The 27,707-nt window shown below is 38.5% G+C and overlaps 2 protein-coding genes across 2 annotated transcripts in view; one reads left to right on the top strand and one right to left on the bottom strand.

Moving 5' to 3' along the window:
• LOC149087994 (long-chain fatty acid transport protein 4-like) overlaps positions 1-15,571 on the top strand; it is a 31,255-nt gene extending 15,684 nt beyond the window's left edge. The window contains exons 4-12 of the mRNA XM_089243481.1: positions 959-1,135; positions 2,833-2,902; positions 4,178-4,379; positions 4,949-5,141; positions 5,312-5,455; positions 12,167-12,304; positions 13,363-13,527; positions 14,107-14,250; positions 15,020-15,571. Coding sequence (XP_089099607.1) covers positions 959-1,135; positions 2,833-2,902; positions 4,178-4,379; positions 4,949-5,141; positions 5,312-5,455; positions 12,167-12,304; positions 13,363-13,527; positions 14,107-14,250; positions 15,020-15,177 — 1,391 coding nt within the window. The 3' untranslated portion in view covers positions 15,178-15,571. The remainder of the gene's footprint in view (positions 1-958; positions 1,136-2,832; positions 2,903-4,177; positions 4,380-4,948; positions 5,142-5,311; positions 5,456-12,166; positions 12,305-13,362; positions 13,528-14,106; positions 14,251-15,019) is intronic.
• A 1,258-nt stretch (positions 15,572-16,829) lies between these two features.
• Positions 16,830-25,886, bottom strand: LOC149087993 (ZZ-type zinc finger-containing protein 3-like). Its single transcript, XM_089243494.1, has 8 exons — positions 25,200-25,886; positions 22,990-23,266; positions 22,241-22,437; positions 20,269-20,361; positions 19,437-19,589; positions 18,304-18,432; positions 18,055-18,155; positions 16,830-17,280 (listed from the first exon to the last, which is right to left on the bottom strand). Exons 1-8 carry the CDS (start codon positions 25,788-25,790, stop codon positions 17,133-17,135), a joined length of 1,689 nt encoding a protein of 562 aa, XP_089099620.1. The 5' UTR covers positions 25,791-25,886; the 3' UTR covers positions 16,830-17,132.
• Between the last annotated feature and the right edge of the window lie 1,821 nt (positions 25,887-27,707).

Below are 27,707 nucleotides of genomic sequence, written 5' to 3'. Positions count from 1 at the left end.
CTGGTGAGCAAGTGAGTGACTTAGGGAGTAAGTGAGTGAACTAGTGAGTGATATGAGTGAACTAGTGAGTGATATGAGTGAACTAGTGATTGATATAATGAGTGAACTAGTGAGTGATATAATGAGTGAACTAGTGAGTGATATAATGAGTGAACTAGTGAGTGATATAATGAGTGAACTAGTGAGTGATATAATGAGTGAATCAAACTCATTTGCTCACTCACTGACACATCAGCTCATTCACTAATTCACTCCCTGAATCATCTGCGGATTCGCTCACTCACGGACTCATTAGCACACTCGATGAATCATTTGCTCACTCACTTCATTCCCTCAATCGCTCATTCATTCATTTGCTCATGTTGTCAGTGAATTGTTTGTCAACATAGGCGCCTGAACCTAGGGGCTGAGGCCATTTGAGCCCCCCCCCCCCCAATAACTTCTGAAAAACAATGCAATGCACCTTCCATCTTCTGCGTACGGGCTTGAGTCCCGTGTATACGGAACGACCAGTAACTTTCAGCACCCACAATGTTTTCTTCGTGTCGGCGCCTCTGTTTGTCGATGAATTTTCGCAGCGATAGATAAATTCCATTCGATAAATTGTTGAGGAATTGTATGGCGGTGAATTTTTCAGGAGCCTCACCCTTGTGGGTTCATTCTGCTATCTTTGCACCTGCTGAAAATCGAAAGAAAGCCTACCCCATTGAAAAAATTGTCATTTTACATGGGGGTTTAATGATTTCTGCTGCGCCGCTTAAAGGGTTAATAAGTCCCGCCACTGAAACGTTGCTATAAGTGCAGAATGTGGAGACTTTTTTTGCAGGCGGGACTGAGAAAAACCCAGGAAATATTAATCCCTGCTCTTTAGGGTTTCAGAGTAAAATATGTTATTATTATTATTTGCTCGGGGAGTGTACTTTTTAATTCAAATCCTATCGTATTCCTATTCCAACAGCCGTCTTGGACGTCGTTCCCCTGCTCGACAACAAGGACTGCGAGTTGTACTGCTTGAGGGCGAAGAAAACGGCCAAAGTGGTCCCGTCACCGAATTCACCATCAGTCAAGTCGTTGGATAACTTCATCAAAGATGAGCCGAAGTCGCTCGAGCACAATCCAGACATCGGATTCAAAGGTACCTTAACACGAGAGAAGGAAGTTCGCACAATTTTTTTCCTTCCCTCCTTTTTTGTTTTTATATTTTCAGCATGTTTGATATTTTCCTCGTCTTTCTCAACTTCTCAACGCAATGTCCTTGTCAGTAAGTCCCACGTACGAACAACACAAAAAACTTATTCCCATCGTGAATCTTGTTTACGGTACGGGCGGGGAATAATAACTTTTGTTGACTTTCCTCTCGCTCATTACGAAGAGACCGGATTCTTCAGTTGTGGCCGTAGTTGGTTTCTTCGCTGAAGTTGAGTTGATTTTCTGCTGTTTTCCAACCGCAAGGCGCGTGAGTGAGAGCTGGTCTTCCCGCAGAGAGCAGGCAGACTCATCAAAATAAGATATTTTACGTGACACGTAAAACTCAAGCCTAAAGCCGAGTTTTCCTAGGAGCAGGCTTTCTGCTGCGCGTCCAGCGTGAAAACTGTGATTGGTCAAAAAACCTGAATTTCAGGTTTTTAATTCCAATCAGCGTTTTCACGCTGCACACGACGCAGAAATTCTACTCCTAGGAAAACCCGGCTTTAGCCATTTTCACTTCAAATTATAATGGATGTTTACTGATGTACAGATAGCATCACCAGTAGAACGAGTGGAGCAGCAGTAAGATGCTCGTCTACTACCATGAGAGCTACCGTCAGCATAGGCGGATACCCTACCGCCTTCCTCCCTCGTTCACCAAAAAATCTGTATTATTAGCACAGGTGGAAGGGTGGAGGTAGAAAATCCCCCCTACGAAAAGCCTATATCCACTTATGCCCGGTAGGTCCGATCCCGCGGAAGAGAACATGGATAAGTGCTTCCCTAACAAACCTGACGCGACCACCGAAAGATGGCTCCTGCTAAATATGTCCTCGCAAAGTCCCTCTCCATGCTCAATAGGAGTACGGAAATACATCATGACCAAGTTGCAATGGAATACGTCAACCAAAACGGGCTGCATGGGTCTGAGTAGGTTCAGTAGCAGCGCCCGTTCTGGGGGACGTATTCCATTGAAACTTGGTATACAGCCTATATGATCCATGAGAAAAAGGAAAATTCAATAAAAAAAAGCGCTACTTTTCACCTGGTGGTCAAGAATTGAACTATTTGTTTATTTCATAAATCTATCTCCCATGGTCTCATTAAGATACCCTAAAAATTTGGCTGTATTCGGATAAGCAGTTTTTGAGAAAAATTACTCAGAGCTTACACGGGAACTTTAATTATAATTACCCTGTGTATAGTAGAAACAGACATTATAAAGAAAGGTGCGATAGAAAAAGCAACTCCCGCGTAGATAATACGGTTGCTATGAAGCTTCGCGATGGGGAGAGAGAGAGGGAAAGAAAACACTCACAGAGAACTTGTTTGAATTCATTCCACTGGTTTTTGGCATGGCGTGGGTGGAGTCGACTGATCATATGTATATATGAATTGACATCATCATCATCGTGCCCCCCCCCCAGACTTCCATGTCTATCTCCGCTTATGGTTTTTGGACGTAATATTACGCCCAAAAACGAATTTGGAGTTCTTCGATCAATCCGGTATCGGCGCAGAATCGAGTGAACTGGTGTGCACTATGTTTATACCCTAATTTGGAGTTGGTCGTTCCGCTCTTTAAAAATCCTTGTTCCTTGTTATACTTACCCCTTCCCCCCCCCCCTTTCCTTTTTCTTTCAGATAAGCTGTTTTACATATATACCTCAGGGACGACTGGATTACCAAAAGCAGCCATCTTACGCCACAGCAGGTAATTTCGAGGTAGTTTTTTCTTCCCTTCTCAATATACTGTACATTCAACAAGACAAAATCCCCGCTGTATTGATGTTATGGGGGAAGGGGGGGGGGGTTATTAATTTGTCAGTTTAGGCATCAAATAAAGATCTAACTTCAGCGATCATTTTGCCCGTTATTAAAACGCTACTTTAATGTTCTACTATGCACGTAGGGGTTCCAGAAATTTCGCCCCTGCCCGTACAAGTGACCGGGTGAGTGACCAAGTAAGTGACTGACTGTGTAAGTTACCAAGTGATTGGGTGAGAGACTGTTTGAGTGACCATATAAGTGGGTGAGTGACTGTATAAGTGACCAAGTGAGCGTGTAATTGACTGTATGAGTAAGTCCCAGTGAGTATGCAATGTTCACTGATACAGTCACTTACCCCTTCAATTGATCACTGATCTGGTCACGTACCAAGTCATCTGGTTACTCGCTTGTTCACTCATACCGTCACTCAGTCACACATACCATCACTCATCTGGTCACTCACTTATCCATTCGTACGGTCATTCCCACCTTCAACTGGTTACTCTCATGCGGTAACTAACTTGATCACCCATATGGTCACTCACTTACTAACTCATACTGTCACTCATGCGGTCACTTACCCACTCACTTCTGTTGCTAAATTCTATTGCGAAATTGTATCGATAAATACTCAATTCTGTTTATTATATGTCCAGTGATTACCTTTCATGCTGCGCCGTCTATCGACAAAAATTTGAACTAAAATTGATTGACAATAGAATTGAGCACACACACACACATTTAGCATTAGAAATTTATCAATTCTATTGTTAATCAATTTCAGTTCAAATTTTTGTCGATAGATGGCGCAGCATGAAAAGTAATCACTGGACGTATACAAATCAGAGTCCTATAAAATGCGGGGTGTACGATTAACATCTATCTCACTTCTGAATTTTCCGCTTACATGGCGGAATCACCAGCTGAAGCTTTGTGAACGTTTCGGACACGAAAGAGGTTGAAGAAAGGTTTGGCACCAATCAGTGCTGCCACGCTTTCGTGCAGCGCCGTCTGCTGACAAAGACTTGAACTAATTTCTTTCCGCATCCAAAAAAAAAAAATCCCCCTTCGTGCGAATAACTTTTTTTGCAAACACTGCATTGAAATTTTCAAATTCCTTCAATTTTTATGAAATTTTAAACTTTACGAATTTATGGGACACCCTGTATATTATAATATTTATTTCATTCTGTATCTCTCACTACGTGTTTCGCCATAGGATGTTTTTGGCTGCAGCGAGCGTCGAATACGTGATGAAAATGTACGAGAAGGACATCGCCTACAACACGCTACCGATGTACCACAGCTCCGGTGGAATGCAGTACCTGTCGGTAAGCCTGGTGTTCGGGCACACGTCCATTCTCAGGAAAAAGTTCTCCGCCTCGAACTTCTGGATGGAAGCCATCAAGTACAGGGCGACGGTGAGAGACTCGCAATTCTCATGACTAACTATAACCGTGTGACGACTTGGCTTATATACAGTCAAACCTCGTTAGTACGTCACCCGGTTAACACATCACTCCGCTTACCGGATCACTTTTTGGAAGTCCAATTGTCCTCAGGCAGGAATTGGATTATTGCAAGCTATGGATTACTCCCTTTAAGGAGTCAATCCGCTTACTAAGTCGTATTTTTGCTCTCCCAAGAGTGACTCATTAACGAGGTTTGACTGTATATCCTACGGGATTTCCAACAACACCGCCCGAATGGCAACATGTTCATCTTCCACTATGAAGGAAGGTTACCGTCAAGCTCCACGGGTTCGGATCCGGGCAAAGAACACGTGAAACACGTTCTTTACCTACCGGGCCTGGGGCGGCCACCGATAGATGATGGCGCCTTCATTTCCCACTCAACTCCACTGGTTGGAAATTGCGTATGGCGATAAATGTCTCTCTGGGTGTCTTTCTATCACTACCCCCCCCCCTTCCGCAAATAGGCTCTGGCGTATTTAAGTATTTTACTGATACGAATGTATGTCCGTTGTCAGGTAGCAATATACATCGGCGAGATATGCAGGTTCCTGTTGAGCCAACCTCCAAGCCCGCTGGACAAGTTACACAACATCCGAATGATCTGCGGCAATGGACTCAGGCCACAGATATGGAGGGAATTCCAAGAAAGGTTCGGGATACCCCAAATCTCGGAATTTTACGGATCGACGGAAGGCACCTCAAACCTAAGTGAGAACAATATTATATGCTTTTTTTATATGCATGTATGTGCACCTGTAACTTATCTATGGTCAGGGTCGTCATCATGATGACAATAAACTTTCGATGACGCGTAAACTTTTGAAACTAACAAAACTGGTACCGTATTTCTCTAACGAAATTTCATCTCGTCATTGCAGTCAATTATACGGGAAAACCGGGCGCAGTAGGATTCATAAGCAGGACATTCTCCAAAGTGTTTCCGGTCAACATAATTCGAGTGGACCCCGAAACCGGAGAACCGATCCGAGACAAATGTGGATTATGCGTCCGATGCAAACCAGGTAATACTATCTTATTTCCTACGTAAAGAAAAACGGAAGGGGTGGGGTTTCCTTCGGGTTCTGGAAATCATTAGTAAATGTCCTAGCAACCACAGGATTTTAGACTGGGGGGAGGACATAGAACTTGCAAATTATGCGTCCCGGGTTCGAACCCCACTTGTTAGCCCGTTCGGGTTTGAGGCCGTTCTCGTAAGTACGTAAGCGAATGCCGTTCAATGATTTCAAATTGCGTTGTGTATATATAAAGTATAATAACCCAGGCAAAGTTTACACAAAGTAGTCATACACGAGATGCTGGAAGTTAATTAGTTTATTTACACTCTAGTTAATTGAATTAATGCAACTTGTATTTTTCATGCCATATCATCATCCTTATTAAAAATTATTAATACATATTCCATTCAAGGATACTTAACAAAATCTTCGGTTGGCCCCCAAAACAATTAGGTTCTTGGCCCTGAACATTATATGACCCGTGATTTTCCATTACATCTCAGTTCGCCCCCAAAACAATTAATTACTAGTACCTACACTATATGTCACATATGGGAGAGAGAATATAATCCATGCATCACTCACCAGGTGAGACCCTTCTCCAGTCTTTAGCTTTAGCCCCTTAGACACTCATCGCAGCCAAGAAACGATTCCTCTGATTACAACTCTCGTCTTCACAAGTCATCTCTTTTTCAGTCTAGTTTCGTTACTGCATTTCTAACTCTCCCATTCTCAATTCCCCCGTATCCAGATTTTTTTCATCCCTTTAAGATTTCATTACGGACGTCCCCCGTCCCTTGGAAAACTCCACCCATTTAATTTGATTTGATATTTTAGCCATCATCTCTAAGTTTCTATTCGTTTCTTGAAGGTTTATTCATAAGATTGGCCACTGCCGATCCATCCTTAATTTCTTTGTCCAAGCGACTCTCCCTTCAGGACCCCGAGAACCCCAACGGCCATGGCCTAACCTACATTGAAGCTTCCCATGACTAACACTCGGCATTTTAGATCCTCTGTTATACTTTAATTGCACCCCCCTAATAAAGGGATTCTACTTCTACTTAAATGCAGTGGCGGATTACCGCACAGGCGCATGAGGCGCGCGCCTGGGGCCTCGGCAGAGCGGGGGGCCTCCAAATAGTTGTGTGCTTCATCCTACATATGAATTTACATGCGCATCAACAAATCTCTTGTACAGTATCTGCTCTCCCTTTTTTTTTTCAACCGCAATTTTTTATTTTTTTTTATTTTTGTTATTTTTTGTATACTGTACGTATGAGTTATGGAAGAAAAACGGGAACTGAAAGAAAAGAACAATTTACAAGACGCAGCTCTCAAGGGCCAGTTCTTCCCCGACAAAGAAAGAAGAGACATTGTAAAGCGATCATTCAGGGAGGGTCATTTTCAAACAGTATTTCCCTAAGGGCACAAGCAGGAGGAGGGATGAGAACAGCAGGTCCTAATATCTGTCCGAAATGAAAATTGTAGTGAAGGCATAAACAGATGTCTCATTCCACAGTATTAAATGCTTTTATGGGCGCCGATAATACGACAGCTTTGGTGTAAGCTTTTGTATACAGTATAATGGATGGCAAGATGGCTATCGGCAAGCGGCGACATCGACAGGAAGAGACAGTCGTACTAATTAAAATGAATGTAGTAGAGCTCTTATTGTGATTTTGTCTCCCACTTGTTTGAATGAAATACTATAAGCTGGTTCAAACAACATATACATTTGCAATCTATGACTGGAACCATACGACCATATGACAAAAGAAAAGTGGGGTTTGAAATGAATGCTGAATGACATGCATTCTGAATCACGTGATTTTTCTGTTGCTCTTTTAACACTCCCTCCCCGGCTGAAAAAAATCAAGGGGGTTTCTTTTCCTTCTTTCTAAAAAAAAGAGCTACATTTTTGGATTGGTCAAGGAGGCTTGGGTAGACAACATCTTTGTGTCAGACCGAAAAGTGTTTATTGTTAATGTAATTGTAATGTGTGTTATTGTAATGAAAAAAATTTTCATGCCGATCCTCAAGATTTCCTTTAGGATTTAGATTGCAGAATCTCCAAAAATAACGGTAAGCAAAACTAAAAATATATAAATTATCTGATAAATTTTTATTTGAGCATTTCAATTCAACTACAGTAGTCTCTCGAGAATTCGGTCGTGCTCTAATCCAGCACGTCCAGTAGTCCAGGATATTTAGGTGGTGTGGTGTCACTTTTCTCCTGATGCCCTAACCCCCTTAACACGTTCTAATATTTCTTAATTGCTGATCAAGTCCTGACTATGTCTTTGCACGAAATTTCATATATTATTTCAATGGGTTTCTTCAAAGTTAATCCAGCAATTTTGGTAAAATCTGGCACACCGTGGTGTAATACGTACCGGATTAGCGAGAGTCTACTGCAGGGGTCTTCAACCTTTGAGGCATAGCAGGCCATATTGAAACATTTTATAAAGTATGCGGGCCACAATGTTATACTGTGGCATTTTTCGTTATTAAACGAAACGGGGGGGGGGGGGCATAATATAGAAGATTTTTATTCACTCTGAATACAAATAATGCAAAGGCAAAGGCCACAGCAGGCAGAGTGCCCAACGAGGTGGCTGAAAGAGAAAATAATAATAATCAATATAATAATAGTAAAAATAAAATAGAATAAACAAATAAAAAATAATAATTTCTAAAAAAAAATTTTTAAATAATTTTTCATTGACAATAATTTTAATTCATTCTGAAATAATTTCTTTCATTAAATTTAATTCATTCTGTAATAATTTCTTTCATTAAAAATATAATTCTTATATTTACTCTGATATAATTTCTTCCCTCTATTCCCTCTATTGAAGAAATGTTTTTCTATTAAATATTATCAGTATCTTTATATCAAATCAAATACACTGCTGGCCACCCAAATTGCAACACCAAGAAAGACAAGAGATATCGCAACAATATTTATTTTGTAGATAACATGTTGACCAAGCATCAAATGATTAAATTTATAGACTTCTGTGAAGTGTGGTTCCTGCCAAAATCAGTAGACAGAGTAGCCGCCATTGTTGGAGATCACCGCTGCCACACGCCTCGGCATTGATTCAAAGAGACTTTGGATGTGTTCTTGGGGTACAGCAGACCAAGCAGTTTCCACGCGTTGCCAAAGTTGATCTGGTGTGGCAGTTGGGGATGTAATCTGGGTCAATCGTTGAGCAACCATGGACCACATGTTTTCTATCGGCGAAAGATCCGGAGAGCGAGCTGGCCAGGGAAGCAATTCAATCTGGCGATTGACGAAGAACCTTTGGACAATGCGTGCCACGTGTGGTCGCGCATTATCCTGTTGAAATACGGCTGTGGGCAAGCCCTGAAGGTAAGGAAGGACAACTGGCTCCAACACCTCGGAGATGTAGCGCTGGCTTTTTAAAGTACCGGCAATGCGTACTAGAGGAGTGCGAGAGTGATATCCAATACCGCCCCATACCATAATACCCGGTGCAGGACCAGTGTGACGGTGCATAACGCAGCTGTTCAGCATCCTCTCTCCACGGTGTCTTCAGACTCGAATCCGACCATCGTGGTGTTGCAGACAGAAGCGTGACTCGTCAGTAAAGACAATTTCATTCCATTGTGCCGTCCACATCCTTCTTTCATCGCACCATTGGCGGCGGAGACGTCTGTGGTTCTGCGTCAAGGGTAGACGAAGCAGTGGACGTCTTGCGGACAGACCACTCTGCTGTAAACGGCGTCGAATGGTACGCGCAGACACTGGATGATGCGGTACAGACTGAATGTGCTGTGCTATGGTTCGTGATGTGGCTGAGCGATCCGTCACTGCCATACGCACAATACGCCTGTCATCACGTGAAGTGGTGCACTGAGGTGGATGCGATCGAACACGTCGGTCCGTCGTACCCTCCTGCATCCAACGATCACATATCCGCATTACAGTTGTTTGGTTTCGTCCAACACGACTACCGATTTCCCTGAAAGATAATCCACAATCTCGGTAGGCCACTATCCTTCCTCTGTCGAACTCGGATACTTGATCAAAAGATGATCGCTGTTTTCTACGAGGCATAATTGATCGTTTTTTTGAAAAAACCACAGGAAAAACCCAATTACCGTACTTCAAATCGTCGAAATCTCCAAGCCTTAAATAGCGCTTTGAAGTGGCGCCACAGGCGCACGTGATGTGCGTCTGCGCTGAAATTCTAATCATTTGCATATCTCACCTCCGCTAATGCATGTTGTAAATTTCATATTATTTGCATGCTTCCTTCAGGGTGTTGCATTTACGGTGGCCAGCAGTGTATATTATATTTGTAATATTATCAATTCTTTATTAATCAGTAATATTAAATTACTAAAACTATGACGGATCTCCATTTTTGCCGTGTGGCTGAAGGCACCAGGACGGACATCTTAGATTACTAAAAATATGATGCAGAATTTTACTGTGATTTTTTTTTTTTAATGGGAGTGTGATTATTTTTCATCTAGTACCAGAGAATATCATTATATTTCCTTATCTTATTTTTGTGTTTATGGTTTTGGTGATGCAAAAATAAAAAAAAGTTATGATTTTTCATAATATTGTTCATTTTAGTGAACCATCTCGTTCTTATTAGGGCCAAAAGGGTGCAGTGGTGGATAAACGCAAATTTGTGGGTGGGGGCGGTGGTTGTGACCATGTGTTCAATTTTTCAGGACGGTTCTGATTTCTTTTGGAAAAAATTCTGAATTTTCCCCCTTTTTTAAGCAAATTTATTTTCTTGGTTTGTTATTCAGTCAAAAACGTAGAAAACATTTTTCTTTCCATTTAATTTTTCTGATCTCGGGGGGGGGGGGGGTGACAGCCCCTACCTTTAATCCGTCCCTGATAGGGGGGCCTCCAGATCAGGTTGCGCCTGGGGCCTCCCAAAATCATGATCCGCCACTGCTTAAATGGCCGTCATCTATTCTCAATCTTGAAATTTGTCTATTCATTCGTTGGTCCCCTTTATTTTCTACGATTCCCCGCTTTTTCTCCAAGAAAACACTCCTCGGACGATCCCTTTTGCCTAGGGCACCCCTGAAGTACAACCGACCAGATGCTTTGTGACGGTAACTAAAAGATTCCCTAATGAATGGCGATTGCCCCATCTACTTACATCGGTCTGTGATTGTATTTCATTTAATTGGGACTATGTTCCCACCGCTTGAACAAAGCTTCTTCCATCGACATGACGCCACTTACTTTAAACCCCCAAGAAACATGTCTACCATCCACAGAGAAACAACCATTCTTATTTACGTTCCTATTGTTCAATTATTTGTTTGCTGTACATATAGTATATCGGTTACTGTCGCCTGCTATCGGCGCCTGACCTACAGTTCTAAATAATTAAATCCAAAAATCAAATTTAAATACTCCAAACTATCAATTTTAAATATATCTGAAAATAATAATTTTAAATATTCCCTCTATTCTCTATTCCTATTTTAACTAGCACGAGCTAGTTAACACACTGGTGGTCACCTGAAATTAGTTTTCTGTGGTTCCGATGGCGCGAATGCGAGCCGGTCTTCCCCGTTAAAAAGTCTCGTCCCACAGAGAGCAAGAGCAACAGGCCCACAAACATTCATTCATTACACTTCACTTCTGAAATATAGATGGCGCGCACTAAAAAATCAGACACAACACTAGATACGTACTCAGACGGTGAGGTACACACACTTCCGGCACAACTCACTCGATAGTAAATTGCCCGTAGCGATTGACCTGAGTTGTGTTCGGTTTGAAAGAAACAAAAGGCTCAGGTTCTGACTGACCACGGTCTTGAACCTGGTTCAAGTTCAGACAAACAGTAGTTAATTCTTGGTAGGAATTATTCAGGTGAACGAAGGTGACCTCAACCCTCAGGAAACGAATACGTATTTATGATTAATAATGCATCTTGTGACGGCAATGGGATTGATTTTCATATTTATCAATACGAAATGTCGATTATGCATAATAACCGGCAAATGTGATTAATTCAGTACGATTTACCATGTTTCCCAACGACGCTTGGGTATTATGCGTAATCGCCTTTAAAGGTGAAAAATTTAAGGAAATTTATCAAACTTACGGAAATGTTCAGCGGTTATGTATAATACCTGGATTTATCACATTTACCGTAATATATATATATGTTACTGCCACAGCCCGAAGTGCGGTCAATTCGCGAAGTGGCCGAGAGGTTTTGGCCAAAGGCCAATTTTCATTTTTTTTTTTCATCGCAGTCAGTTTCCATCAATGTGATACATCGCTATATAGGATTAACTCCATGTGGACGAGAGAGAGAAAAAAAGCGAAATTCGAAATGAAAAATTATGTAGACAGTTTTTTCTGTCAAATTTTGAAGCAAAAAATGATTACCGCATCGTGACTGCGGTTTGATGGGTTGCCATAGCTAACGGGGACAAAATTATCACGAAAAAAAATACGCCAACTTGGCGATGACCCCGAATCATGTTACCGGACTTTGGCCAGGAATCTCCAGCCACTTCGCGGACTGGTTGGCCAAAGCCCGAAGTTCGGCCATTAGCCGGGTTAATTTATAACGATACCGGCTGATTCGCGAAATGGCCATTTTCAAGATTTGGCACAGTGACGTATATACAGTATTTCAATACGTTCGAATACGATATTAGTAAGATAAATATAATGTCTTATGCATTACAAAGGTGAACCAGGGGTTATTGTTGCAAAAGGAAGAGGAAAAAATCCTGCATTCAAGTTTGACGGATACGTTAATACAAAAGAAACAGAGAAAAAGATGGCGGATAACTGTTTCGAGAAAGGAGATAAAGTATTTTTATCAGGTAAATTTTACGTGTATGTATATATGACAGATGATTTTCAACTGCATTTTATAAAGTACTCGAATTTTATGATTTTAAAAACATGGACCGACAATATACCGACAATTCTCATGCAATATATACCGTTAAAACTGAACTGGGAGAGATACCCACAAAAACAGAGTATAAGCTCTATTATGCTAGTATGGCACCATTCAGCAAGTGTCTGAAGTTACCCTTCGCGTGGATTTGGTAATCTGAAAATTGCAATGCGACAATTCCTCCATTTAACATTTGGACCCCCTTGCGGGTTGAATTTTGAGAAATCCCGCCTCTTAGTGAGATATGACTGCCTTAAAAGTGGAATTTTGAAAAATTCCTTCTTAAGGAGTCTTTAGGTCATAAAATAGAACTACTGACCAAATTTTACATCTTTAGTTTTAGCGCGGTTATAGCTCAGCAATGATTGCCCCCATATAACCTTTGAGACCCCCTTAGGCAGTGCTGCAACTGGCCATTCCTGTGCCCTACACAAGGATTTGCATTTAGGCCCCTTCTGGCCCATTCTTTAAACCATTTAGGCCCGTTTTGTGCCCCCTTACAAGTAGGCCCTGTGGGGTTGCACCTGCTTAGTTGCGACACTGTCCTTAGGGGTTGAATTTGGAAAAATCCCTTCCTAAGCCCCATTTGCATGTGCATATCTTTAGGGGCGAATTTCGAAAAAAACTTTTTTTAGTGAGTCTTTAGGTCATAAAATAAAACTTCTAACCAAACTTCATATTTATAGCTTCAGCGACTGGCTCAGTGATAATAATCTTTCAACCTCCTTATGGCCCTTTTAGGTGAGTTCTCACTAAAAAAGACCCTTTAATTATGCGAGTTTTTCTTAGTGAGCCTTTACATCATAAAATGAAGCTACTGATAAAATTTCATATTTATAGTTTCAGCTCAGCAATTATGAATCAGTGAATCAGTCAGTCCGTCAAGACATGTTATTTTATATGTATAGATTATGTTAGTTGTTATTTGAATGATGTTAGTTGGAATTTTTTCTATTATCTTTTTTTTTCGTCAAATAGGTGACCTTATGGTGATGGACGAAGAAGGATACATATTCTTCGTGGACCGAACAGGCGACACATTTAGGTGGCGTGGTGAAAATGTATCAACTAGTGAAGTTGAGATGGTGATCAGCAAAATTCTAAAGCTTTCGACATGCGTCGTTTATGGAGTCCAGATACCAGGTAAAACACTTACACTGAATATTTGCTTTGAACATAAATTTTGCACATAAGTTACTTAATAAACCTCTATCATATTTGTCTCAGAAACCTAATTAAAACTATAGGCTTTCTTATGTTCAACATACACTACCCACCAATGTATTGGTGAATACAGGATGAGGGCGAAGGGGTCAATCGTCACTCCCCCCCGCCCCCCCCCCCCCATTAATAAAAAGATTGTATTATTATATTATTAACATAAGCAGGAGAGCAGAGTTGAACATTCAGCCTCCCCTTTGGTACTTTAGGTGAGTCAGAGTATCTTACCGACCTGGGCTACCATGCCCCGCAAATGCAAGGTCTTAATATATTTATGTTTTCCGAGTTTTGCATATTTTGTGCTCCACTTGTGCTGCCATCAGCCTTCTATATTTTGAAGTGAAAATTACAAATACCCGAATTTTCATTTTATGTAAGTATTGTGTTAACGTTTTAAATTACAGGATATGTGAGGAAAAAAAACATTGTAATAAAAAATGTATGGAGCTATGAATTTAGTTTTATGTTATGAGTCAACTTTTGGCATCTCTCAACCCACAGGCACAGAAGGCCGAGCAGGAATGGCTGCAATCCAAAGTGAAAAGGAGTTCGACATGGAGTCTTTTTATAGTGACTTGAAAAGTTCACTGCCCTCATATGCTCAACCTATTTTCATTCGACTATGCAATCAAGTGGAGCTAACTGGTAAGAATAAATGGATTGTGTTTTCAATTAATTAAATATCTGCCTGTTCTCTATAGCATAGGTTTCCAACTAGTGTTCCGCAGAATCCTTGGCTTCCACAACAGTATTTCAGGGGGTTCCCTTTTTATTTATTTTTTTGTATCAGAAGGTGTAAAACTTCTTATTGTTTTTACGATAAAAACAACTGTATTGGAGAAATATTCATGTTCATCAGGGTTCTGTGTAAGCTGAAATGTTGGAAATCTGTGCATGTGGTTTGTGTGCTCCATAGTAGCTTTCATGGCTTTTCCTGTCTAGTTAAAAACCATTAAAAACGAAAAATACTTGTTGGTACTGACCTGGTCAAAACAAAAATAGTTTTTTCAGCTTCATTTTTGATCTCGTGAAAGCCTATACTAAATACTGTAACTAAATTGGTATGTATTCTTGTGATTTTATATAAGATTCATGATTCATTTCAAATATGTGATTTAGAATTTTATATTCAAATTAGGATTTAACATGCAATATAGGATTATATGTTTGACACATATATCATGATCTAGCAACTCAATTTTATACTCAGATTATGATTTTATACTTGTTATGATTGTATTGTATTTTGCAATGCACATGGTTTTTTTTAATAAATAAATTGCCAGAGGTACCCAGTCCATGGGAACAATGAGCCAATATTGCTATATGGTAAATGTGGCCTGAGTATCCCCCTGGTTTGACGGTGTGTATTCTTTAAATATATAATTCTCAGCCAAAATAATTTCACTTACAGGAACATATAAGCTGAAGAAAGTTGAGCTGCAGAAAGAAGGCTTTGATGTGAAGAAAATTCAAGACCCTCTCTACTTCCTAGACTCATCAAAGCAACAATATGTAAAATTAGATGCTGAAATTTATGAAGACATTATAAACGGAAAGCGCAGACTGTGATATGTATGATATGCACAAACTATCTAGTATGATGGAATGAACCATGAAAAGAAAAGTGATAGAACTTTATTCCTATGAGGGAAGAAAAAAAGGCATTTTTCAACATTAGGAATACTGTTTATTATTATTATTTGCAATTTATGTGTACTTCAATGTTACAATATCTGTATTTTCATGAACATTGTTTTATTGTTTTCATTACTTTTTAATGTAGAGAAAGAAAATAATTTTAGAAAGATATATTACAGTGAAACTTCATCACAACAGTACTTGATAAAACGATAATCCTTCTACAAGACGGGTGTCAAACACTCGCGGCCAGCAATGTCCAAACAAGATCCAAAAATATTGTTTTTTTATTAATAGAAAATTAAAATATTTTTTAAAATGTAAAGTATAGTCAATTTAAATCACAAAAATTATAAATCCAAATGGAATGAACCATGAAAAGAAAAGTGATGGAACTGAAAGCTGCTATATATAATTTACGTGAAATAAGCTACATATTTACAAAAAATTCCAAGCTTTCTAATGACAGTTCCTTGGTAAAGAAATGAATGATAAATGCTGCAGAAAATAGGTCTTAAATATGTGCAAGCATTTCCATAATATTTTTTTACCGAGACCTATTGTGGTCAAAAGAATAACAGCAACAGACGATAATTTGCTTGACCAGTTGGAAGTAATATCCTCAAATGTAGTGTTTTCAATAGCCCTCAATGAAATTTCAGGTATTCAAGACATGGCTCAAATGACAATTTCTTCAAGCTTGTGATGGTAATATTAACATCTTTGAAGAATTTTTAGAAATCTTTTCTGTTCAAGACACCACAAAAAGTGGTGAAAAGTTCCAATTTCATCGCAAAATGTATCAAATCATGCATTTAGGAAAAATACCAACTTACTATGAACAAACTCATAACAGTGAGGGTGATAACGGTTGACAAAAAATTTTTTTTCAATGTGATCATCACATATTCTCAAGAGATCTTTACGATCTGTCTAGGGAATTGGTTAGTGTTAGTAGACATCCATGACCGAGCCGGGATTCGAACCCAGACCTTAGCAGTCAGAAGCTACTCCCTAACCACTCAACTGTCAGGGGGCTTTTTTGCTTCAAGACTTACAACAAAATTGAACAATTTTTTTCAACAACAATTTTTCCATTGCATCATTTATCAGCAGATCCTTTGCTGCAAAGAGTTTGAAATAAGCAGCAGTATTCTCAAGCCTGTGAAGAACACTTTGGACTTTGCCTGATCCAGAGGCCTCAAGCAGAGCTTATATCCTTAATTTCTTAATGTATTTTTTCAACCATACGTCTGATGCTAGCATATAAAATATTGATTCAGGCATGTAATACTTCAAGTCGGGTATGTAAGTTTTTGGAGATTTGTCCAGCCCTGATACTAGTGAAAGAGTTTTCCATTGCATGGGCGGATATGTGATAGGGGGAGCAATCCCCTTCCCCAGTGTCAATGACTGAGCCGACTGATTTAATGTATATGCATATATATGAATTGACATCATCATCATCCTGCTCCCCCCCCCCCCAAACCTCCTTTGGAGCTTATCTCCGCCTATGTTCTGTTGTAATACCTTTTGATACAAAAAAGACTACGATAGATAAAAAATTGCTAAGAACAGTAGTTATGTCCAGAATATGCAACTTTTTTTTTATTTACACATGTAATAAAAACAAATTTTAGTCATTTTCATTACTCAAGATACACAATTGTACTTTTGTCTAAGTTGAGAATCATTTTGATACAAAATCAAATTCACTTGGTAAAGAAATGCAGCATTAAGTAAAGAATTTTCGGATACTTTTACATTTGCAATCAAGACATATGGAAAATTTGTGTTGATGATTCATATTTAAACACAAAAAATGGCTGACATGATACGTCAGCCACTTTCGCAACACTTATAAGTGTCATGAAAACATGTGTCCATTATATTGTAGGAACATAATTTGGATCTAGGTAATTATATTCACCTTCATTGATGAAGGAATAATCACTGTCAAAACCAGTTACAGAGCTCACATGACGAATAGCTTCCATCTTGTGTATCGCAGAGTGGCAATCTGTTTCATGTAAACTGTACCGAAATAACAATAATGGTAATTAGGCATCACTCTAATACACATTTTACTACAGTTCAACCACATATGCAATTCATAAATGGAATTTTTTTAAACAAATTGATGCACGCCAGAAAGCATTGTATGAGTATGTGGGTGGCCAAAACAAATTTGTGAGCATACAACGTGTATATATGGTATACTTTTTCATATGTCTGCCATGTATTTTCTAAATCTGAAGTAAAAATGGCACACGCTTAAGTTTTGTTTTTTGTAAGTACTAATTTTTGAGTTGGTCAGCTTTCTGTGGAGAAGTTTTTTCGAATGGTAGACTGGCTCGAATTTAAAGCTGAAAAACCAACTTGAGTGAACCATAACTGCATCACCTGCAGAGATTCGACTTGGGACCTCATGATGCCCATACAATGGTTATTCATTACACTTACTTAAACATATATCATAAATCTGTGGTTCCTGGTTTTTTATAAGGTGTATATGCATTATTTTATGATGGTGTGCAAAAATGTTCCATTAATATATTTCAAGAAAAGGATAATTTATAACTTGTAAATCATTTCTAGGTGTCAAGATGGAAAAATACAAAAGGCTTTAAAAATTTTGTGGTCACCAACACCCTATAAAGTAGATTTAGGAAATTTTCTTAAAATCTAATTTTTTCAGGTTCAATACACATAGCTTTTACACTGAATAATGTAAAATGTGTACATTTTAAAATTAAGATTTGTCACAATTTCACAAAATCAATACTTTTCATACAAAGAACTACTAACCTCTCAACGCAATCCCCACAAAAATCAGTTGACACAGAAGATGGGCATTCTGTGCAATGCCACCTAACTCCGATAATTGGATCACAACCACATCTAGTACACTGTAGATACCAGGAAAAAAAAACAATTTTTAAAGTTTTTTCACACTTGAAACTAACATTTTTCTCAGGAATCTGATTCATTACATTAAACAGAAAACTAATTTTAAAACTGCAAAAATATCATAATAATGGCACTAATCTCATTTACTTTATATCCAATGTGCTGAGCTGTTTTTACAATATATCTTTCCTTCTTTCTTCTCATTGCTTTTTTGATGCAGATGAGCTCCTGGTACTCTGGTGTATTGCGCTGTTCTGCAGGGATATCCTCATCATCCTTTTCATACGGATATATGTGAAAAAGGAAAATTCACATATTATAGACAAAGCGCTACAGGCATCCCTCGCTTTATGCAATTTCACTATAACACAATTTTAAAAAGTTGATTTTAGATCATGGGACCTGCAAAATTTAGTGTGCAGTTTGATTTTAGTCCTGAAAATGAGCTTGTAAATTAGAGTATGACAATTAAAATGGCAAAATCTGTTGGATTTGTTGATGTGTAGAGGAGACATATATAAAAGAAATGCTCATAAATCCACCTCACCAGATGCTCACTAATAAAAATGTTTTTGGTAACATATCGACAATGCCATCAGACTTTTAATCAAAAAAAAAGGTGTCTTAATGAATTTAGAATTGTCATATTTGCGAGGGATATTTATAATTCTCAAGCTTTGCTCCTAAAGTTTTTGTAAAGAGACGGAGAATGCTACTTGTCAGCAAAATACCAACTTCTTTCATTAAAAAGTTATCAGCCTATCATTTCAGACTCTTCAGGAAAGAAAACATCCACATTCACACTAGAATCAATCAGAAGTAGTGAAGACAGAAGTAAAAAAGTATTAATAAAATTTATTCATATAGCTTAAATTGACAATATTTATTTATATAAGTTTGAATAAATTCATCAAAAAATTGTATTTTGAGGGTGGATGTTGGGCTTACTTTTCCGCCTGAAGAAAACCGTCTATCTTTATCTTACCCGTGTTAAATTTAACTCATTTTATGCAATTTCATCTTACATGCTCATTTTGTGGAACCAATTAATTGTGTAAAAAAGGGAAAGCCTGTATAGACAATGACAGAAAACTCAGGGGGGCATGCCTGGGGCAAGTAACATTTTTTACAAGGCATGTGGTTTTTTTTCACTCATATGCCCAATGTTAGCTATAAAATATTGGTCCCGGCATGAATTACTTTAAGGTGTCCGTGTAAATTTTTGAAGATTTTTCCAGTCCCGCTATGTTGATAAAAATAATATTAGGCATAAAACTCACAGAAACTTCAACATCAAGCATATCTTCATCATCACTTTGAGCTTGGGAGCACATCAGACTGCTCATGGTGATATCTTTATCATCAATTTGAACAGGAAGCACATATGAAGGGAAAAATGTGCTTGGCTGTTGCCGTAATATATGGCGACGAGGCTACAAGAAAATTAAATAAATAGTAAATAAAAAACAAGCAAAATATTGATGTGGAAAAAAAGCTCATTTTTGAGATCTTTTTATTAAAATCCCTGACATTTTGATTTGATTAAGCAGCTGTTTTTTTATAATCAGTGAATCAAAAACTTGAAAAATAAATGCTTTCACTGGAACAAAATTTTTGCATCGGAAGAAAATATTTTTGATTGATTCGAATACAAAATGAATAAAAGATATTTCAAAACCTAAATTGTAGAAGCTATCCATTGAGAATTATATTAATATAAAGACCATTTCAATTTATGCAGTCCGACCCGTTTATAACAAAGTCAGAAAGAAACAGTGAAAGTATCTGTTATATATAAACTCTGTTATATCCATACCGGCATGATAAGTGTAGACAAGCAATATGAAATTCAACAGAAATGAAAAAAAAACCCAGTTATTTTTGAACATTCCTTATATCCGTGTTTGTTATAAGCGAGTCTGACTGTACCAGAGTTTATTGAATCTGGAATTTCAGAAATTCTATCATATCCCTAAATTAGTTTATTACACTATATCTGCACACGTAAAATTAAAATAATAATAAAACAGAGTTTAAAATTTTCTATATGATTCTAATTTAAAGATATTTCATATAGGAATTACTAATGTGCATACATAAAAAAAAACATACTTTCCGTAGATATGAGGAATTCGGTTGTCTACCGGGAATCGGCATACCAGCTTTCAATAGCTTGATGAAGTACTTCTGTACACGGCTAGCCACCTGTGGAATATTGAAAATATATTTTTAATAACACATGTGAAAGTTACAAAAAAAAGTGAATTTGAGGATTATTTATAGAAACTTTGATGCAGTCTTTTTTCAGGAATTATGGTAGATTCAAATAATTTGGAGAATTATAGTAGTCTCGCTTATCCGACATTCTATATTAGCGGACGTCCCACTGCCAAAAAAAAAATCAAGTACCAACTGTCGAGCCTCTCAGAATTTCTCATAACAACAATGAATGAATGAACGCCAGAACTTTGCCACTGGACTTATCCTGTTGCCGAGATCTCTTCCAGCCCAGCTTCGTGGCAGAGTCTGGAACGTCTCATAACAACAGAGTTAAGACTCTAGAAACTGCAATTAAGTACATTGAGTAACAAGATGATACAGGAATCAACATAACGATGCTGCAAAGATTGTGAAGCTTGGCAGTGAAGAAACAGCATTTATCAGGAAAGAAAACGACAATCAAAAAAATTTTTGAATCACCACAGGACTGGACTTTTTAAGCACTGTACTTAACTTCAGAATATGCTGTAACTCCAAGTTCATTTTTTCTATTGTTTATTATAAAACGTGATTATTAAGTTTGTAATGAGTGAAATTATAACATAGTTTGATGTTTAATGGGCTTTTTCTTAACACTTCCTTATTATCTGACATTTTTGCTTATCCGACTTTATGCAGGCCCGTTAATGTCAGACTCTACTGTATGAATATTTAATCCAATATGGGAAAGGGAAGAGTTTAGGCCAGTGCCATCTTAACGCATGGGGGCCCACCTCAAGGAAGCTTACAAAAATGAGAACTGGTTGAAATTCTCGAGAGTTTACCAGGTAGGATCACAGAAAAATTTGTTGGTCCCGAGGGCCCATGATGCTCTTAAGACGGCCCCAGTTTAGACCCATTCTAAACCAAAATTTTGCAATGATCTGAATATGACAAAATTTGTGTAGAAGGTTCGCACATCATAGTCATTATGCTTTCCAAATTCCAATGTGTTTTGCATTTGGGACCATCTTAATCCTATCTAGGGCATAGTAGAAATCACCACACCTCAGTAAAATCCCACATATTTTTTAACGAGAGTGAGAGAGAAGTAGGCTTTCTTCTAATTTTCAGCCACCACAAAGTAAGGGAAAAGTGTTCCATTGAGAAATCAACTTTGCAAAATATCTGGACTTGTCAATGATATTATAAAAGGCTTTTTAGAAAGCGAGATATCTCACTTTCATACATTGATGCTGCTGAGAGGGTTCACCAGCTCACAGAAACAGAACAAAAAGACATTTTTGGAACCCTTTTTTCTACTCTTGTAAAAATTTCACTCAGTAGAATAATATTGAATGGAATTGCCAGTAACAGAATAAAACGAAATAGTGGAGAAATCAAATTTAATTTATTAAAGCCAGTCTTCAAACGGTATATGCATAATATAGCTAGTAAGGCTTTTGCTGCCACCATTATTCATTCAGGCAAGTTATAAGAAGTTTTCGGGATATAAAGCTGCCACGGATTGGAGATTTTACTCAAAAGTTTTGCTCACTCTATTCCTGAGCATGTTAGAAGTGATCCAATGACAAGGACAGAGTTCATACTTATGTTTTGGATCGCACAATGCTCATCTGTATTTACACTATTTTGGTGGTGTTATTTGGATTGCAGTTAGTCATAACATAGGAATGTCAAGAGACTGAAATATTATTCCGGTTTTGACAGTTTTCCTATTTGCACATAAAAGCACCAACTGTTGATAGAAACTATCTTTTGATTCCATCCAAGACACATTTTTATCTTAAACAGGTTCGACTGTATAAGACATTTTTATAATGAAAATTGAAATTTCATTTGATAAGACTACACAGTAACTCACTTGTGTTGGCGTCCTATTCTCCAGTTCGCTTGCAATCTTCTCCCATCTGCGCACTTGTCTATCCTCATCTGGATATTTGATGAGGAGCTCTTCTAGTTTTTTCTGCTCCTCCACGCTCCAAGGTTGGCTCAATTTCTGTGGTTTTTGTACCTCTTGGCGAGGCTTTCTGCCCCTTCCAGAACCTCCAGGCTTTGTAACTAGAATATACTACTCTGTTAATACATTACAAAAAAACATGATTAATTTATTCAATATTTCATCATACAGTGAGAGAAAAAACTTGATTACTATTTAATATGAACTAAGTGTGAGAATGGAGCCAAAGACTAAAAGAGGGCAGGAAGGTTCGGTGCTCTGGCGCTAGATCAGGAACGGCACTGAATTTACTGTTTTCCATTCAAAATTACAGAAAAGGCAGTGTCAAAATGGACACGTGCCCGAGCTGCAGGATATATTTTGGTTTCTAGTTGCAGCACTGTATGGGAGTTTGCAGTTGCCACTTTTCCAAAAATTGGGATTTATCATACCAGTCGCACATAGCTGTTATAACAAGCATCAACATATTCAGTACAGCGTTTTTATTCTTACTTTCATTTACGATTTTCATTCTGCGATTTGGCTGTCTTATTTTTTTGTGTTCATATTTATAGTATAACTGTGCAAGTAATTGAGCATAGAAGACTGGCAGCAAACATTTCTATGCTAAAAAAAAGGTTCTGAAATTTCATCTAAAGCTCTTATCAACTCACATAGGCTTATCAAATCACCACCGCCGCTGCCTTTGATATTATGTCGAGTATACTGCCTTTTTTTAAGACCAGATTCTGCAATGTTGATAGCGTACTGGCTCCAATCGATGTCTGGCATTTTTGGGATCTCCTGTCTCTTTGGTATACCGACATCTTCACCTCTCTGTAGCTTCTTTACGAACGTGATGGGATCAGCTAGCGCCTTATTTTTCAGTTCGCGCAGAACTTCCAAATCCTTGATGGCTTTTGCTCTTTTTGCTTCCAGCTCTAAAACAACCTAAAAAATTTATTGAATTTATAGTTACAAATTTTTTTTAAGTGGCAACACTGAAAATATACATGTGACAAGCATGTATCCGATCCAAAATTTTAATGCATATATGCATTAAAATTACATTGAATTACATGCTCAATGTAGCAAAAAAACCAAAAATATGGAAAATATTAATAATGTGCAAGTACTAACTTGAACTTAGAAAAGAAATCTCGACCCTCACAGAAAGGTGTATAAGCACGAGAATAGATTTGGCTACGTCACACTGAAATGTGATTCTATTCTTTTCTCTCAGTTAAAGTGATTGTGCATCGACAATCCCTCATAGCTACCAACTTTGAAGAATGAGAATCAGGGAGGGTTTTGTAGGGGCCAAATTCCATGCAAAAATTAAAAAAAAGGATTTTTGAAAAACAATGTAGGGATTTTTAATTAATGAAAATAAATTTCTACAGATTTTGCCCTCTACAAAGAATGACATCATGTGTCATTTGCATGAAGTTGCTAATCATCACAAGCCAGTAGTTATTACTGTCATTATACTACTTTCAAATCAAAAATCCCGCAAACAAAAAATAATCGCCATTGGGACCAAAACAGGACATATGGTTAAAGCAAGTTCAAGTATTGTCTCCAATTTTGAATGTTGAAAGGTGGAATGAAATCAGCAGACTACTTGGAATATTTTGTCTTTTGTAGCCAAACTGCTACAATTGATAAAAAGTCGGGGGGGGGGGGGGAGAACCATGTGTTAAACAAAATGATGAACCTCTCCGCTAATTATACCAAATACAGATGACTGGATATGAAGCAAAAACAATTTTGGAAAGAAATATCACATTCCTTTGTGGGGAATATAACAACCAACTTCTCACTGTTTGGGCGAATGCTCTACCATTAAGCTGCAGATGATGGACATTTTCCAGTCGTAGAATAAAATGGTTCTTCGGCTGAATGGTACTGCACAATAGACAACCAACGGTACTTAGCAACAGCTCGTAATGACATCAGCTCCTACATGGCGATGTATAAAAAACAATTAACCTTTCCAAAAATAAATAACTATACTGTAGACCTCTCCGCTGAATAACTGAATAACCAACCTCTCACTATAAAGCGATTCCTCACAAAGGAATGTGGCTTTTCTTTCTGAAATTATATTCGCTTTGTATCCCCGCAGTCATTTCTATTTTGTATAATTAGTAGAGAAGTTCGTCTCTTTTATGTTGCCAACTGGCAGCTGTCATTACGTGCTATTGCTGATTTAAGAAGTTGTCTATTGCGCAGTCTCATTGTGAGCCCAAGGAACATTTCCCTCTACAGTTGGAAAATATATCTCCTCGTTAGCTTAATGGTAGAGCACTCACCCGGATAGCAAGAGGTTGGTTGTTTGATTCCCCCACATGAATGAATGAACGCAAGAACTCTGGCGACAGACTTATCCCATTGCAGAGATTTCTTCTAGCCCAGCTTCGTGACAGAAACTGGAACATATATGGGTATGCCTAACAATCCGAGTGCATATACAGTGGGGTGTCTTCAATTTTTCAGTGCTACCATCTATATTTCAGAAGTGAAGCGAGTGAAGTTCAATGATTGAATATTTGTACTGTTTAAGGGCCTGTCGCTCTCTGTGGTGAGACTCTTTAACAGGGAGATAAGCTTGCATTCGTGCCTTGAAGTTGGGAACCATAAAAAACCAACTTCAGCTGACCACCACTGTGATGCCAGGGGGTTCAAACTCAGGTTCTCGCGATGCGAGTCCATCACGATGACCACTCGACCGCTGGCTGTCATTTTCCTCAAAAGAATGTGACTTTTCTTTCTGAAATCATCTTCGCTTTGTGTATAGCAACCTGCACGTCATTCATAACGTGTTCACCAAGTTTAATGACACATACAAAACAGAGTTAATCTCTTACAAGACAAGACTCACATAAAGGAGTTTTCTATAATCGCTGTTATTCTTCAAAATCGGATGATCATTTTCAAAAAAAAACTCTCTGTTCGCTATGAAACAGTCAATGGTGCACTTTTGATTATTGTCCGGGTGGCATGTTACTTGTACATCATTGGATAACGCTGAGGATTCAGCTCTCGGCCGTTCCTGTGCCTTCGAATCATCATGAGCCGGTTTGGAAGCATTTTGTCTCGATGAATAGCCCTGTGAATCTACTGTAGTCACTAGACTGGTCACAATGTTCGAAACAGTTGCTTCACCACCATTCTCTGAGTTTCTTTCACCACTGGCACCACAAGGATTGTCAGTAGAGTCCATCGAAGATACCTCTACTCTAGAATCGTGTCCTCTCATTTCAGAGCTGTCTTGATAAGAGTCTAGACACTCTTTAATCTCGACATTGGAGAGCACGTGCTCGGTACCACACAAATCATCTATTTGTGCTGGAAAAGATTGGATCAAGCTATAATCCATCAAATCTAGGCCATACTCAGATTTGATGCTCGTGCTACAGGCAGTTGGATCATCTGAGGAAACTGTGTTGGAAGCGTTTTCATTTTCTTCCATACCTGTTAGATCAATTCAAACCAAAGACACAATTTCCCTTTTCACTCTGTATCATCACATAAAAAAAAATTTACATCAAAACAAAACATTCCTAAGCAAGATGTCTTTGACTTCATAAACATATTCACACGGTTATGAACTGACCATATTTTTCTTACTCAAATACGGGACACATAGGTCTTCTTGTTCTTCAATTATACACATAGGTCAGATAAGAAACATCTGTCGGTGACAGATATCATTACAATACCTCGAGGAACAATGAAGAATAATGATTCTAAATACTGGACATTGCCAAAGATAATGCCATGAGTATCGATGCTTTCATCTAACTTTCGAATTAGAAGTGCACATGCAATGATGATGATCAAGTTCAAGAAGAACGTGTCGTTTATTTTAGTTTCCTACAAGCAAAGATGATTTAAACTGAAGTGAATAAAACGTTGAGTTCAGTTTTTTCTACAGGGCACATAAGCAGTGCCGTCTTAAAGCATGGGGCCCACCGGGGCACGGCCCGGGGAGCCTCAAGAGAAAAGCGGGCCTCACAAAAATGGGATCTGGTTGAGATTTTCTAAAATTTGCCTGGTAGGACCTCGGAAAAATCATTTGGCTCGGGACCCACGATGCTGTTAAGACGGCCCGGCACATAAGAATGAGATGCCCGAAACTAAGTGCCTCTAGAAAAAACTGGTGAGTGAAAATGTAGTTGTTCCGCTGTTTGTTTTATGGTACTAGTGCTGTCATCTAAACACAGACTCAAAAGTGACTGATGCAGTAATAATCCGTTCAGTTCCCTACAAACAAACTCCTCAAACTGAGCGAAATGGAGAAAAAAAATTCAGTTCTTTTTACGTTCCGAACTTCGAGGCGCAAATGTGAGCCGATCTCCCCATTAAAAAGTCTCGCCACAGAGAGCAACAGGCCTACAACGATTAATTATTCAATCATTACATTTCGCTCATAGTTAGAAAAACTGGTGGCAGATGGCAGCACTACACATAACAGCATTACACAGAATCAAACTTCACGTCAGGTTTCACTACACGTACACACACATTCCCGCATGTACCAATTCGTTAGAGGTTCCGCAGAGGAATATGGACGAGGTAGTAGTAGTTCTTTTCACGGTACACAAGGAGATGCCTGAAATAAAATACCTCCAGGAAGAGCAGACGACCAATGAAAATGGAGTTTTTCTGCTGTTTGATACATGGCATTTTTGCTACCATCTATTTTCATAATAAAAAGTTGTTAATATAGTGATGATCTGTGTCACAGGAGCAGAAGATCTAATTCTGTTCGGTTTCCTACAAGCAAAGCCCTCAAACTGAACTGAATGAAACAAACAGTTCAGTTTTTCAAAGGTTACTTGAGAAGATTCCCACTACAAAAGGCCTCCAGAAAAACAGACAACACGTGAAAATATATTTCTCCGCTATTTGATTTACAGTGTTGGTGCTGCCATCTAAACGCGGAATCAAAAGGGATTCATGTGGTGATGATCAAGATTCCATTCTGTTCTGTTCCTTACAAGCCCAACTGAATGAACCAAAAAGTTCAGTTCTTTTTATGATATATAAGATGATACTTAAAAGAAAGTAATTTCAGAAAAGCAGAAGAAAAGAGAAAATGGAGTTTTTCCGCTGTTTGATTTATGGTATTGGTGCTGTCATCTAAACTCGGAATCAAAAGTGAGTAATGTGGTGATGATGAAGGTATCGTTCTGTGCATCAGCTACTCTGTCGTCTGCATGTTCCGGTTTCAAGGGAAAGAAAACACAACAGAAATGAAGAGATCGGTGAAACGCGCTGCGCACGACGCATTTGGCTCCTCCAGAAGCAATCGGCCAATCACGCTTGGCGAAAAACGCTGTCGTGAGACGTATTGCACTCTGTAGGAAAACAGTCATACTGACAA

The sequence above is a fragment of the Pholcus phalangioides genome, unplaced genomic scaffold (assembly GCF_987345545.1).
Source record: "Pholcus phalangioides strain wild (caught in Gottingen) unplaced genomic scaffold, Ppha-v1.0 ptg000003l_1, whole genome shotgun sequence".
In the NCBI taxonomy this organism is placed as follows: domain Eukaryota; kingdom Metazoa; phylum Arthropoda; class Arachnida; order Araneae; family Pholcidae; genus Pholcus; species Pholcus phalangioides.
This window is presented reverse-complemented; position numbering and strand designations above follow the sequence as displayed.

Bases quoted from the DNA above. Each gene is read 5' to 3' on its own strand.
- LOC149087993 (XM_089243494.1), bottom strand. From the start codon at position 25,790: ATGGAAGAAAATGAAAACGCTTCCAACACAGTTTCCTCAGATGATCCA. The intron at 23,267-25,199 runs GTGAGTCTTGTC...TAAATTTTTTAG, and splicing joins ATTATAGAAAACTCCTTTAT to GTTGTTTTAGAGCTGGAAGC. The intron at 18,433-19,436 runs GTGAGTTTTATG...CCGTATGAAAAG, and splicing joins TGCTTGATGTTGAAGTTTCT to GATGATGAGGATATCCCTGC.